Below are 14,311 nucleotides of genomic sequence, written 5' to 3' on the forward strand. Positions count from 1 at the left end.
TCAATATATTGTACTAGTTGTCTTCATATGATACACATTTAGAGGAAATTATAGAATAAGGATAAGTTAGAACATGATTCCCTGGATATTTAACTTACTGAAATTAGGATAACCAAAAAAGAATCAACAATGATATCCTTGGAAAACAACACTAACATAGTTGCAAGGAGATCTTCAACAAGAGGATGGGGACCTAAAAAGTCCAGAGCTTCACTAATCATCGGTCATGCTATCAGACAAATCCTCATCCCAACAAGCCTCGAATGAAAATTCAAGACCCTCGAGAGATTCATGAGGGAGCTTCCCAGAAATTCTACTACTGAAGACTTCGTTGGAGGTAACATATTTGCACAGACGCAAGTCTAGAGATACAAGAAGAGGACAACTATCAAGAATAGCTTGGAGGCCAATGAGATGAAGGTGGTGCAAGGTAGGTAGGTTTTTAGCAATAGCTAGAGCTTCTTCATTTCTTTCATCTTCGTTATCAGAGTCATCGACTGATCCCATATACAATGACTTGTTAAATTCAAATGACTTCAACCGCGGGCAACAGTGTCCAAGAGCTTCAATGCCTTGTATTGTGATAGCAGTGTGTATCAAACTCAACTCCTCCAACAATGGGAGCTTTTGAACTGCTTCAATCAAGCTTTCACATACCTTAAAATAGCAACAGGCAGTACTGAGCCTCTTCAGTTTTCCTGATCTGGTGTGAACAAAAGTAGAAATGAATCAATGAAAACAAATCACCAAACACAATCAGGCTTAGTCCAGAAGACTAGTAAAAGGTATACAGTACTCCCCCATATCAATTTAAGTGTCTACAATCCTTTCTAGTCTGTCCCAAAAAGAGTTTCTTCGTATATATATAGTAAGTTTTTCAAGTCCAACATCTTACACGGCAAGTTGATTACCTGTATAAGAGATGTACAAGACCATGGATGGCATGAAATACACTTCAGCGTAGCGGAGAAAGAAGATAAAGACAAAGCAACTTGATGCAAAAACCTAAACTTGGATACGAGCTCTGTTCAACTTCTCAGTAAATAAGATCAACATTTGAGAAGTTCATGATGAACCCTTACCTTAAACTTGTATTCTTCAAGAAAAACAAACCCTCTAATCTCTCTACATTGTTATGAAAGTGAATCATTACTAAGTTTATCAAAATGAGCACCACACAAACTGAAAAGCGCAAAAAAGCTAAGGTCCATTGGAGCTTTACACAAATATAATGTAGCCTTAAATCGAAAATAGCACAAATGGAGAAAAAAATGCAAATATAGTATATGCTTAGTATAGAACCAATAATAACAAGCATAAATAACAATATATATATATATATATATATATAGAACCCTAAGCTCGCCTACGTGGCGCCACCACAAACAAGGATTTCCCTTTAAATTTATCTATCATCAAAACTAGCCTTCCTCTTTCATGCAAAGTTGTGACTTTACGAAAAATTATGACCTTTAGGAAGAGTTATGATATAAAGAGTTGCGATTTTTATAAAAAGTTGTGACTTCTATGTAAGGTTGTGACCTTTTCGAAGAGTTGTAACTTTTCCAACGAGTTGTGACCTACACATTGTTTAATATAAATAGAGAGATTTTCTGTCACTATTATTTGTAGGTTTTTTTTTCGTTATAGGGTAGTCGAATTCAAATATATTAATTATGCTTCTTATGATGTTTGTTTCATTCCTTACCGTTTTCTTCCTCCTACTTCATGGAGATTTAATTATGCTTCTTATGATGTTTGTTTCATTCCTTACCATTTTCTTCCTCCTACTTCATGGAGATTAATCTTTACCGCAAGTCATAGTTATTCATGTAAATATAAAATTTAGTGTTTTTTTTATGAATATTTTTCATAATCTAAAACAATATTATGACCACTTTAGATTGTTTTTAAAATAATCATGACCAATTTAAACTATTTTAAAAATAAATATATAAAAAATATACTCCACAAGTAATGCAAACCTAAAGAGCTATTCAAAATCCAATGATAAAAGAAGAAAAAATATACACTACTTCAAAGGCTAAAACAAACTACTACATATATGTTTTCAAAAATCAAATCAACTATTCATCCAACATGTTACAATTAATCAAATTGTAAAACAAACCAAAGAGTCAAGAGGGTATTTCACATTCTTAATCTGTTGAGAAATTCTACCACTTAAGATTTTATCGAGACTAACACGAAAGCATCCTCTTAGATCAAGTGATTCGAGCTTAGGACATCCATCAAGAATAGCTTCAAGACCTTCATTCGTCACACTATTACAGATAAGCTTAAGGTGACGCAAAACAGACAGATTTTTAGAAATAGCTAGAGCTTCAACGTTTCTTTCTTTACCTAAACTCATATGACAAAAAATGTTGTTCAACTCAAATGACTTTAAGAGTGGACAAAAACGTCCAAGAGCTCTAATGCCTTCTTCTGTGATACCATTATATGTTAGACATAATTCTTCTAACATTGGTAGCTTTTTTACTACTTCAGTCAAGTCTTCAGGATCCAACTTTGAGTTGCACCATGCAATGCTAAGTCTTCTAAGTTTTGGTGATCTGATGAACAAAATATAAAAAAATAAATGAATTAATGACTAATATATTAAATAAAACACATATTTCTCAATAATTTGAACCCATAAAGGAGAGGAAAACTAGGATTTAGATATATTTCACTTTCATATATATTATCATTACCTATAATTTCAAAATATTATCTATCTTACGACTAATTAAGAGTTTCCAACGCGTCTTACACTTACTTATATACATGTATTTTGCTATTAGATACACAAAAGTAAAAAGAGAGCCAAGAGAGATTGGGGAGAGAGATACATACGAATCTCACTAGATATACATTAGATACAAGTATTTGTATGTATTGGAATGATTCGCACAACAAAAATAAATAAAGTGGGTTAAAGTCTTTACAAGGCATTAGTTAAGTGTCATTGTAGATTAAATATCGGATATACCAGGGCTATTGCCACTAAAAATACATATTTAGCGGCAACTGAATTATTGTCATTAATTAATTGACGTTAAAGATCATTTATGATGTAGTGACATGATACATGGAAGAGTGCGGCTAATATTGGATATCCAGAACAAATTACACTTAAACGTGACCTCATATATTATATCCGGATGTACCAAAATCTGGTAAAATAGTAATATTGCAAACTAAAGTGCATCCACGTAATTAATTAGATACTAAACTAGTGGTATTTACGTAAACGAAAAAAAAAGGCAATTGACTATAAATACAGTTTTTTTGCCAATCTTGGTTTGGAGTACTTGATCAAAATAGTTACGAAAATTAATTTAGATTATGAATTTGGGCACAAATTCTTTAAAATAATATTTAACATAATTGAAAATCTTATTAAAAAAATATTATAAATCAACACAAAAATATCAAAAAAAAAAACAGTGAACAGTGATCTATAAACACAAATAAAAATTTCGGAAGCGTCTTTTGATCATGAATTTAGCTATATATTCTTTAAAATATGTTAAATTAAAATTTAAAATAATTGAAAACCTTACGCAAAAAAAAAGTACAATCGAAATATAAACAAACATTTTAGGTGTCAAAAATTACCTTCAAGTAACTCTTTGGTGGCATAATAGGTCAATTTTATATCAACTAGTTCACCTTGACTTCGATTAACCGTGTCACAACACACGTATGGAAACACGTGTGAGTTAGTGAGGCTGCGACAATTAGACATGTCAATAACATGCCACATGAAAGATTGATCGAGAATTCGATTCCACGTAGTACACACTTTTTGTGCAATCAATAATCTCTCTGCCAACCTCATTAATATATTCTCCCATAATTCTTCTGGTAATTCTAACCACGATCTATTCGAGTTTTTGTTCTTGTTCTTGCTCTTGTTCTTATTTTTTCCTCTTATACCCATTGTTTTGCTAGGGTTTGAGTTGTATAAAAAAAAAGTATTAGGTAAGGATTTTAGGTTTATATAAATTTAAAATATATTTAAGATAGAGTTTTAATTATGTTAGTATTACTTTTAATAAATTTATTAGACTATATATAAATATTATATACGTAAAGTTTGTTCTTTTAAGTTAAGAAATAAAAGAAACATTTTCTTTTTGAAACCTTTTATGTTACACCCAAATGAAGTCCTATACATTTGAAACCTTTTAGGAGTAATTAAATGTATCTAATATTTTGAATTACAAATTATAAGGTATTAATGATTTTGAGTAGCAAATTATAAGTTATTAGATATCTTTTTTTTCGTATAATTTTTTTTAAAAATATTTATTTATATATGATAAATAGTAATTTTACACTTTACTTTCGTCATGTTAGGCGCAGTACTATTCGTCTATTCGTATGTTGTTTTGTGTTAGTTCGATTATAGGATTATTATCGTAGTACTATTCTGTTACTGTCTGTTATTTTATATTATCTCTTATACTTCAATCACGCCTTTTTTTAAGTTAATTTTTTTTTGTTTTGAGTCGAAAATTTAACATGAGCTGTCTCTCTATCTCACCTCTGAGGTAAATGTAAGGTCTCTGCATACACTCAATCCTACCAAACCTCACTCTGTGAGACTCCTAGTGTTATCGATTTTAGTAGATAGGAGTGTATTGTCTTGTTGTTGCCCTTACTATTTGTATAAGTTCTTGTTCTTCAATTGATGTTACCTATATCTGTTGTTTTGTGTTTGATCGATTATAGGGTTATCTTCGTAGTATTGTTATGCTACTATCCGTTGTTTCTGTTGTTTTATATTATCTCTTGTACTTCCATTACACCTTTTTCTAAATTGTTTTTTATCTTGAGCCGAAAATTTATCAAAAAAAAAAAACTATCTCTACTACCTAACCTCTGAGCTAAACGTAAGGACGTAAGGTCCGCATACACTTTATCCTCTCAAACCTCACTCCGTAAGACTACACTGAATATGTTATTGTTGTTGTAGTATCATCGAAATTTCCTTCCTTCGCAACCAAATTTAGGAAAAAGAAGTGTACATAGAAATATGAATAATTCACAAAAGATGATTTGTTTTTCTTATAAACATAAGGAGTAATACAAATTTTAGAGAGCACCAATGTTTTTGAGTCCAAGAACAACTCCAACACCAATAATATGACCCACAGTACCACAAGCCAAAGTATCAGCAAGTGTAAATCCAGCAGGGTCCCCTGTCTGTAACCCAGAGTCCCTCACTTCAAGTTTTAGCCCTGCAGTTGCCTTCCTGTTTGCTGATGGTGCTAGACCAAATCTACCAGCAAACAACATCAGGCTTGTTGATGTCACCATTATCTGTCAGATTACAACGTCACGTAAGATACATGTGTCAAGACACAGTTATCAACTGAAAATAAGTTAAGAAAAGACACGAAAATATATGGCGTGTTAACTAATATGATTATCTAATACATGTGTCAGACATAGTTATTAGCTGAAAACAAGTTAACAAAAGACACGAAACTATATGGTGTGTTAACTAATATGATTATCTCATACATGTGTCTGACATAGTTGTTAGCTGAAAACAAGTTAAGAAAAGACACGAAAATATATAATGTGTTAACTAATATGATTATCTCAATTGAAATTATCTAGTATTGTAAAAAGAATTTTTACGTTCAGAAATTGAACCCCCTTGAAAAAATACATTGTATAAATATGACAAAAAACATACAATTTTTTTTGGTTACATGTAAAACTATTGAATTCTTGAGAAAGCAACATGTCGATGTAGCTTCATAAGTAGGGTGAAAGTCTAGAAAGGGCAAGACATACGGAAACTTTACTGTTACTTTTGTAGGTGGAGAGACTAGAGAGATTGATTTTAATAGAAACTCGATTCAAAACAAATATAATCAGAATACGATGAAAAGAAATAAATCAACAATAAAATAGTAAGATAAACGAAAGAAAGTAACACATAATAATTGGTTAATATTTTACCAAATTAGTGGATGAGCCAATGAAATCACAACGAGCTCCCAAACCACCTTGTCCTTTGTTGCGTCTTGGTTGAATTGCCACCTGCAAATAAATATAAAAACAATATTTAGAGTTTTAACTTTGATCACATGTTAATTTTTTAATTTCATACTTAAATTATGAGTGGATCTTTTTTATATATACCAATCCTAATATATTAACCTACAAAATAAAATGTACTAACTTGATATATATATATATATATATATATATATATATATATATATATATATATATATATATATATATATATATATATATGTATGTATGTATGTATGTAGTGGTGGAGCTCAATTGAATCTTTTTCGTCAAAAAATTATATCGAGTACATAGGTAAAATTGTAGAATTTCTCTTTATATGTATTTAAAAAGAAAGATAGTGTTATCGTGCTGGTGTTGTTTTAAATTTCTTTATAAAAAAAAAGGAATTAGCTATGCACAAATCAGAGGTTTTGACCAAATTAAGTCATTATAAAAAGCAATTTACCAAAATAATACATTTTTCTAAAATGTTATCAAACTAATATAAACGTATTTCATAGTAACGTTTTAGGGTATATTTTTTTAAAAAGTTGACGGCGTTAGATTGATATATGTTACTCATAGTAACATTTTACTCCTAACACGTTACTCAAAATAACGTTTTAGGAATAAAATATTACTCACAGTAACGTATATCAACCTAACGCTGTTAGTTTTTTTTAAAAAACAAAAATATACCCTGAAACGTTACTGTGAAATACGTTTATACTAGTTTTGTAACATTTTAGAAAAATGTATTATTTTGGTAAATTGCTTTTTATAATGGTTTAGTTTGATAAAAAATTCCACAAATCATATAGCTAAACAACAAAATCTGTCGATAGTATTATTGAGCGCGGGGGATGGAGTTTCGAGGGGTATTAAGCGACACCTCTTGATGAAAAATGACACAAATTTTATTATCAATGTTGACAACTCTTGATACGAGTTTTTAAGGTTTAGCCCGGTGATTAAAGTATTGAATATGTTAGTAACGCCTTTTAATGAAAATCGACTAGTTAATATTATAGAATTTATTTAGCTACGAGCAATTTAGCGTAAAAAACATAAATAGGAGAACTAACCAAGCCTTGAATTGGAGAAGCTGAGAAAGGTTGGGGTTTGAGTCCATTGAACTGTGGTAGAGTAGTCATCATGGTGGAAGCCATTGTTGCAAAAAAAAAAAAACTCTAAGATTATTAAAGAATGAATATGTGTTTTATTTTTCAATCTCTTTGTGTTTTTGTATGTTTAAATTGTTATAAATCTAGTTGTGTGGAAAGAAGTTTATGAAGAGTTTGTGGCCACAAAATGAGGGCTATTATGGATACACTTAGATTACTTGTTTGATGAGGTGGCATTCATATATTGGCTTACTCAGAATGGATAAGATTTTATGATTTGTCTCCAAAAAAATTATATTGGAGAGAGTTTTTATTTAATCTTGTGTTCAGTATTAAATTTGAATCCACGTCGAGAAGTTTGTATAACGCTTACTTGATAAAAGCGATTTCGTACACGAGAGGATTGGAATTTGAGATTTTTAATTAAGGAAGAAAAAATATTTATCACTCTATCACAACCTTAGTTGATATTTTATTGGAAATTCGATGTTGTTATTGTGATGATGGAATCTTAAGTTGGCGTTTGACGATATCTTATTATGAAATTTGAAAAAAGAAGTTTTTATTTTCAACTTGAAAATTGGAGTTATATTTGGCGATGAATACAAATCGAAGTTAAATTTTTTTAAAATTTTATGGCCCGAAGTTTTTAAAAAGATTAGCAAAGACACGCTCCTTCAATAATATTATTTTTATTAAGAGTTTATTTTTACGTAAATTACCTTTGTTAATTGTTATTAAAGTTGCAACTCCAATAATACGAGGGTGCTTAATATAAATAGCAATATCAAAAGAAAACATTAAATGATTCTTAATTTTGATAAAATAAACAAGTAAACGTAAAAATATATACAAATATTGTCATTTCAACTATTTCTCAAAATATTTATTTAGAAACCATCGTCATTATGCAATTACTCACAAATTATATAGAAGGCCCAGTGCGGTATGACAGCTCACAAACCATATGGAAGAGGTAACCTGCACTAGGCAAGTCTGGTGTGACGAGCTCAACCCAGAAGGCATATACGTTACTTTCGCTGGCAAGAGGTATCAAACTTGTGACCTCCAACATTGAAGTCCCCAAGCTCAAACGTTCGGGTTGTAACTAAGATATCGCGATATATGCCAACTCTTTTTCCTTTTATAATACAAGCAGCTCAGCAGATACAAGAAAATATCTTAAAATGGGATAGGTTGTTATGCTATTACAAAGGCATAATACATAGATAGACGACACCTTGGCTTGGAGTCAGAACACTCCAACTTCGAGTATGCATATGTAAGCAAGTAGATAGTTCTACTCTATATGTATTCTCAAAATCGAAGTGTTTGGCCAAGTTAAGCTGTCTGTATTATCCCTGTAACAAAAAATTCCATAGAGACGAAGAAAAAAGATTCAAAGACCACAGGATTCGAATGTGTCTTTCATAAAACTGAGAAGTTGCACAATGACACAAAGGATGTTTAGTTTATCAACCACAAATCTACACATGTGCTAGGCACTTAATACGCTACAGTTACTTAGCAAATGCTGAAACAGATATCTTTATATTCTTAGGGCTAAACATTTAGAAAACTAAAGGATCCATAACAACAACATAAAGAGTACAAATGACATTAAAACTGAGAGACTAATGAGATCAACAGAATAGAGGGGACGTCAATAATCGAACATCTCATCATCATCATCGTCATCAGAATAGTTGCTGCCATAAGAAAACTCATAATCATCATCGTCGTCTGATATGAGGTCAATGTCAGAAAATCCAGATGGGTAGTCCTCATCAAAAGACTCAAAGTCGTGCATTTCTGTATCCAGCCCATAATCTTCTGTTGGGTCCTCAGGGTGTCTTAGAGACTTAATCTGACTAGAACATCGCTTCCCTAGTTCCCCTTCCAGCTGGACATTGAGACATCGCCGCAGATCAAGCGATTCAAGTCGAGGGCACCCATTGAGAATTGCTTCAAGTCCTTCATTCGTCATCTTATTCCCAAGGAGTTGAAGGTGGCGCAGTTCCGGCATGTTCTGCGCAATAGCAATTGCCTCGTCATCGTATTCAATGTACGGGTGTCTGCAGATTTGGTTGTTCAGCTTGAAAGACTTCAAACCCCGACAGGAACGCCCTATAGTTTCAATGGCTTCCTTGCTGATACCGACGTAGTAGAGATGCAGCTCCTCCAATAATGGGAACTTCTTCACCGCTGCACTGAACCCCACAGCTGAGACATTATAGGAACATACCAGTCGCAGACGTTTGAGCTGAGGTGATCTGTGATTCACAGTTAATCATTAGAGATAGATATGCAGCATTTCAAATATCCATGGGGATGTGAACATACACAAGCATCAATCATGCAAGGAAAGAAGCAGTCTCTATTGAGCAGTAACAGTTACATCAGTCGGCAAATTTACACGATCGTTTGTTTTACATAATTCAGATGCATGCTAGAATGAAGTTTCAGTAGTAGTAGTAGCCCTTTATGAGTACAAAAACTTGTGCTTGTTCAAACATTTCCATGAAAGTTTAGCCGGATCAAAACCAATATATTGTGAACATAAATTAGGTTGCTTTCTGTTTTTTCAACTATTAAATTGTACTTGTACAGAGACGTACGGACTAACTTCCAGAAAGTATTTCTACACTTATTCCATTATAATGGCCCACATCTACCATTCAATATTTGGAAGATCGCCTCACCACAAAGCTAATAGGTGATAAAGGGTCGCCTGGCCTCTCGCCATTGGCGATGAGGCGACCACCTTTAACTACACTGCTAAGGCCCCTTTGAGATTTGAAAAAATCCTTCCATTTTTCATTGACTAAAGATTGTTATGTGGGGATCGTCCTTACTACAAGGGTTCTTTTGTCTGTGCTCACTCTTATCCATAATCCATCTACAGCAAATACATGCACTCTCATATTTAAACACAGATTTCCACAGAACAAAACCGGATATTAGCAGGGCAGCGTTTGTTGAGGTCAAACAGTTAGTGTTAAATAGTTTGTAATATATATGATGTATCATTGTCCCAGAACAGAAGGCAAAGTAAGTCTGAAGGTTTTATATAAAACCCTTGGTAAATTAGGCCTTCCTGGGTAAAGTGACTAAGAACTCTGCAAGTATCAAACTAGTGGCTTGCTGTATCATGAAGATTATCTACGTTTTCCCCAAACTCTTTAAGTATCAAACTAGTGGCTTGCTGTATCATGAAGATTATCTATGTTTTTCCCAAACTCTGCAAGTATCAACCAAGTGGCTTGTTGTATCATGAAGAGTATCTATGGTTTCCCCAAACTCTGCAAGTATCAACCAAGTGGCTTGTTGTCAGTTGTATCATGAAGAGTATCTATGGTTTCTCCAAATTCTGCAAGTATCAAACTAGTGGCTTGTTGTCTCATTTAGATTATCTATGTTTTCCCAAACTATACAAGTATCAACCTAGTCGCCTGTTGAATCATGAAGATTATCTATGTTTTCCCCATACTCTGCAAGTATCAACCAAGTGGCTTGTTGTCTCATGAAGATTATCTATGTTTTCCTTAAACTCTGCAAGTATCAACCAAGTGGTTTGTTAATATCATGACGAGTATCTATGGTTTCCCCAAATTCTGCAAGTATCAAACTAGTGGCTTGTTGTCTCAAGAAAATTATCTATGTTTTCCCCAAACTCTACAAGTATCAACCTAGTGGCTTGTTGAATCATGAAGATTATCTATGTTTTCCCCAAACTCTCCAAGTATCAACCTAGTGGCTTTTTGTATCATGAAGATTATCTATGTTTTCCCCAAACTCTCCAAGTATCAACCTAGTGGCTTGTTGTATCATGAAGATTATCTATGTTTTCTCCAAAATCTCCAGGTATCAACCTAGTGGTTCTTTGTATCATGAAGATTATCTATGTTTTCCCCAATTCAGTAATACAGCCTTTTCCTTTTCCAATTTCATTTCAGTTCATTAATTTGTCTAAACAGTTATGTTTGCAATTATTCTTTTTCTTGTTTGGCTTACCAAACATTGTATTTCTTACGCAGGATTTCAAGCTGAGATTGCTGTTCCTAAACCTTACACCAAAAAACCCTAATAATTAGCAAAATGAACAGATAAACTCACATCCTTATTTGATAGCACACAAAAGTATGAAATTAGGGTTTAACAGCAGAAAAGCAGGAAACTAGGGTTGAAAATCGAACCTTCCAGCGATATAGCTGAGCAAATTATCGCTGCCAAAATACTCAAGGCTGAGATCAACTAATTCCCCGTTGCTACATTCCACAGCTCGACCGCAAATCTTCTCCAAATCATCCTCCCTGTCCCAGAAATCGGCACCGGCATTCTGCATTTTCACAACTCGCCACATAGCTGGTTCATGGCACAACCGACGCCAATATGAACAGACTTTATCGGCGCTCTTCAACATCTCAATCGGCCCAACCTTTTGAAGGATCGACGACGTAATCTCCGGCGGCAATTCCAACCACGGCGGAGCAATTGAATTTTCCATATCTTCTGCCTCCATTTTGGAATGAACAGTCTGATTTCTATTTTGAGTTAATTTACCCTAATTTAAATAACTCCATTTTGGACAAAATCGTCTTTTTAATCATTTTTCTAAAATTGTGAGTAATTATTTATTTATTTATTTAATTGAAGTTCATAAAATTGTAATTATAAATTAGTTAGTCATTAAATACATTTTTTCTTGTTTAGGTTTAATTTAGGTTTATGATTCACATTAGGCTTAAAGAATACTTTTGGAAAAATAACTATGACATTATTATGCAAAATAATTTTTTTTTTGAGAAGGCCTTTTACCGACTTTTTGTATTGTTGATTTACATTATTGACTTTTACCTATCTAAAAAGTTACATGTAAATGTATAAGATATGTATAATTAGTAAATAATATATATATGTGTATATTTTGGAGAGTAGTTATAAATATTTTGTGATCAAGTTAGAAGATGTATAATATAATATCTGTATAATGCCTATTAGTTATAAATATTTTTGATCGAACATTCAGATATATGAATTTCTCCTTAATTTAACTATAAAAGTTAATGACAGATTGTAAGTATTTTTTCATTCTTAATTATATATTTTAAATTTCGATATTAGAAAATGAAGTCCACGTTGATATCTAAATTGTTGTTGTAGTTATTGTCAACAACATGTAATAGGTAGTTATTTTAATTAAAAGAGATTTAGTTTTCAAAGTGACATACATATAAAAATCTTTATCTTGAAATTGTTCTAGGATGTAAGGAAAAAAAAAGCAATGTTCAATTAGAAACTTGTATTTTAATTTAAGTTGATAAAATTGTAATTATAAACTCTAATACTAGTTAATCATTAAATATATCTTTTCTTTGTTTAGGTTTAATTTAGGTTTTAGGATTTATATTAGTCTTAAAGGTTACTTTTACTCTTTTAGACACATGTGAAAAATAAATATAGCATTATTACGTAAAGTGATTTCTATTTCGATTATTTCTTCTTCTTTTTTCTTTCTAAGAAGGTTTTTTATCGACTTTTATAATATTGATTTACATTATTGACTTTTACCCATTTAAAAAGTGACATGTAAATGTCTAAGATATGTATAATAAGTAATTAATATATGTATATTTTGAATAGTAGTTATAAATATATTTCGACCAAGTTAAAAGATGTATAATATATGTATAACTAATACTCTTATGTAGTGTTTATATATTTTCTAGCAGTTATAAGTGTTTTTGGCGGAACATCTAAATATCTGAATTTCTCCTTAGTTTAACCATTAAAGTCAATGACAAATTGTAAGTATTTTTCCATTCTTAATTATATATTTTAGATTCCAACATTAGAAAATGAAATCTACTTTAGTATCAAAATTATCATTGTAGTTATTGTTAGCAACATGTTTGGAAGTCATTTTGATTAAACAAATTTTTTTTTATCAAAGTGACACATACATATAAAAATCTTTATCTTTGAAATGATTTAGTAAGTAAGAAAAAAATTAAAAATAAGCAATGTTCAATTAGAAACTTGTATTTTTAATTTAAGTTGATAAAATTGTAATTATAAACACTAATATTAGTTAATCATTAGATACACTTTTTCTTTGTTTAGGTGTAATTTAGGTTTTAGGATTCACTTTAGGCTTAAAGTTTACTTTTACTCTTTTAGATATCAACCAAAAATAAATATAGCATTATTACACAAAGTGATCCCTGTTGATTTAGTTATTTTCTTTTTTTTTTCTCTAAAAGGTTTTTTACCGACTTTTATATTGTTAATTTATATTATTGACTTTTACCTATCTAAAAGTTATATACTTTTACCTATCTAAAAGTTACGGATAAATGTATAAGATAGATATATAAGATTCAACTTTTCTTGAAGATGTTGAACTTGGTTATATAATTGTTTATTTGAGTTGGTTGCTAGATGATGAAAGAGTTTTATATATATATATATATATATATATATATATATATATATATATATATATATATATATATATGCGAACAAAATGAAATGAAGTAATATGTCTGGTAGGGATTAACTAGAAATGATATTTTATGTAGATTACTTTTAATGCTAAAATTTTGATTGAAATTGAACGGACTATATATATATGTATGCATACATACATACATATATATATATATATATATATATATATATATATATATATATATATATATATATGCAAACAGAATGAAATGAAGTAACACGTCTGGTAGGGATTAACTAGAAATGATATTTTATGTAGATTACTTTCAATGCTAAAATTTTGATTGAAATTGAACGGTTTTGGGCGAAAAGATGCGCTAGGATTATGAAAATGTAACAAACAATTTGGAAAATAGTAAAATTTATGGAGTAAGTCTTTTTCGTGAGTAAAACACGTATAAATATAATGACAAGTTTATAACATAATTTACGAGTTTATGTATAGGGAATAATAATATTTGCCTATTCAGATCGTATATGTTTAATAAGAAATTCACTAAATAATGGGTAAAAATAAATTTAAACAGTGAAAAATGTCACATTGCATTATGTGAGACCGTCTTTACCTAAAATTTAGATTGTCAAAACTGACACATTTCTACTTAATTATGTCTTCATCGTTAATTTTTTTT

General features: G+C 30.9%; 2 protein-coding genes across 2 annotated transcripts; both read right to left on the reverse strand.

Annotated features, from left to right (window-relative positions):
* Positions 1 to 5,019: 5,019 nt before the first annotated feature.
* LOC101255222 (photosystem I reaction center subunit psaK, chloroplastic) lies at positions 5,020 to 7,454 on the reverse strand. Its single transcript, XM_004244489.5, has 3 exons — positions 7,131 to 7,454; positions 5,986 to 6,066; positions 5,020 to 5,334 (listed from the first exon to the last, which is right to left on the reverse strand). Exons 1-3 carry the CDS (start codon positions 7,212 to 7,214, stop codon positions 5,107 to 5,109), a joined length of 393 nt encoding a protein of 130 aa, XP_004244537.1. The 5' UTR covers positions 7,215 to 7,454; the 3' UTR covers positions 5,020 to 5,106.
* A 1,113-nt stretch (positions 7,455 to 8,567) lies between these two features.
* On the reverse strand, positions 8,568 to 11,739 carry LOC101254923 (F-box protein SKIP19-like). The gene is made up of 2 exons (XM_004244488.5): positions 11,366 to 11,739; positions 8,568 to 9,442 (listed from the first exon to the last, which is right to left on the reverse strand). Exons 1-2 carry the CDS (start codon positions 11,689 to 11,691, stop codon positions 8,833 to 8,835), a joined length of 936 nt encoding a protein of 311 aa, XP_004244536.1. The 5' UTR covers positions 11,692 to 11,739; the 3' UTR covers positions 8,568 to 8,832.
* Between the last annotated feature and the right edge of the window lie 2,572 nt (positions 11,740 to 14,311).

Source organism: Solanum lycopersicum, chromosome 8 (assembly GCF_036512215.1).
Source record: "Solanum lycopersicum chromosome 8, SLM_r2.1".
Classification (NCBI taxonomy): domain Eukaryota; kingdom Viridiplantae; phylum Streptophyta; class Magnoliopsida; order Solanales; family Solanaceae; genus Solanum; species Solanum lycopersicum.

Excerpts from the sequence above, each read along its gene's own strand:
- LOC101255222 (XM_004244489.5), bottom strand. The coding sequence starts at position 7,214 with ATGGCTTCCACCATGATGACTACTCTACCACAGTTCAATGGACTCAAA. Across the intron at positions 6,067-7,130 it reads CTTCTCCAATTCAAGGCTTG|GTGGCAATTCAACCAAGACG; the intron begins GTTAGTTCTCCT and ends ATTTATTTGCAG. Across the intron at positions 5,335-5,985 it reads TTGGCTCATCCACTAATTTG|ATAATGGTGACATCAACAAG; the intron begins GTAAAATATTAA and ends GTAATCTGACAG.
- LOC101254923 (XM_004244488.5), bottom strand. The coding sequence starts at position 11,691 with ATGGAGGCAGAAGATATGGAAAATTCAATTGCTCCGCCGTGGTTGGAA. Across the intron at positions 9,443-11,365 it reads CTCAGCTATATCGCTGGAAG|ATCACCTCAGCTCAAACGTC; the intron begins GTTCGATTTTCA and ends TGTGAATCACAG.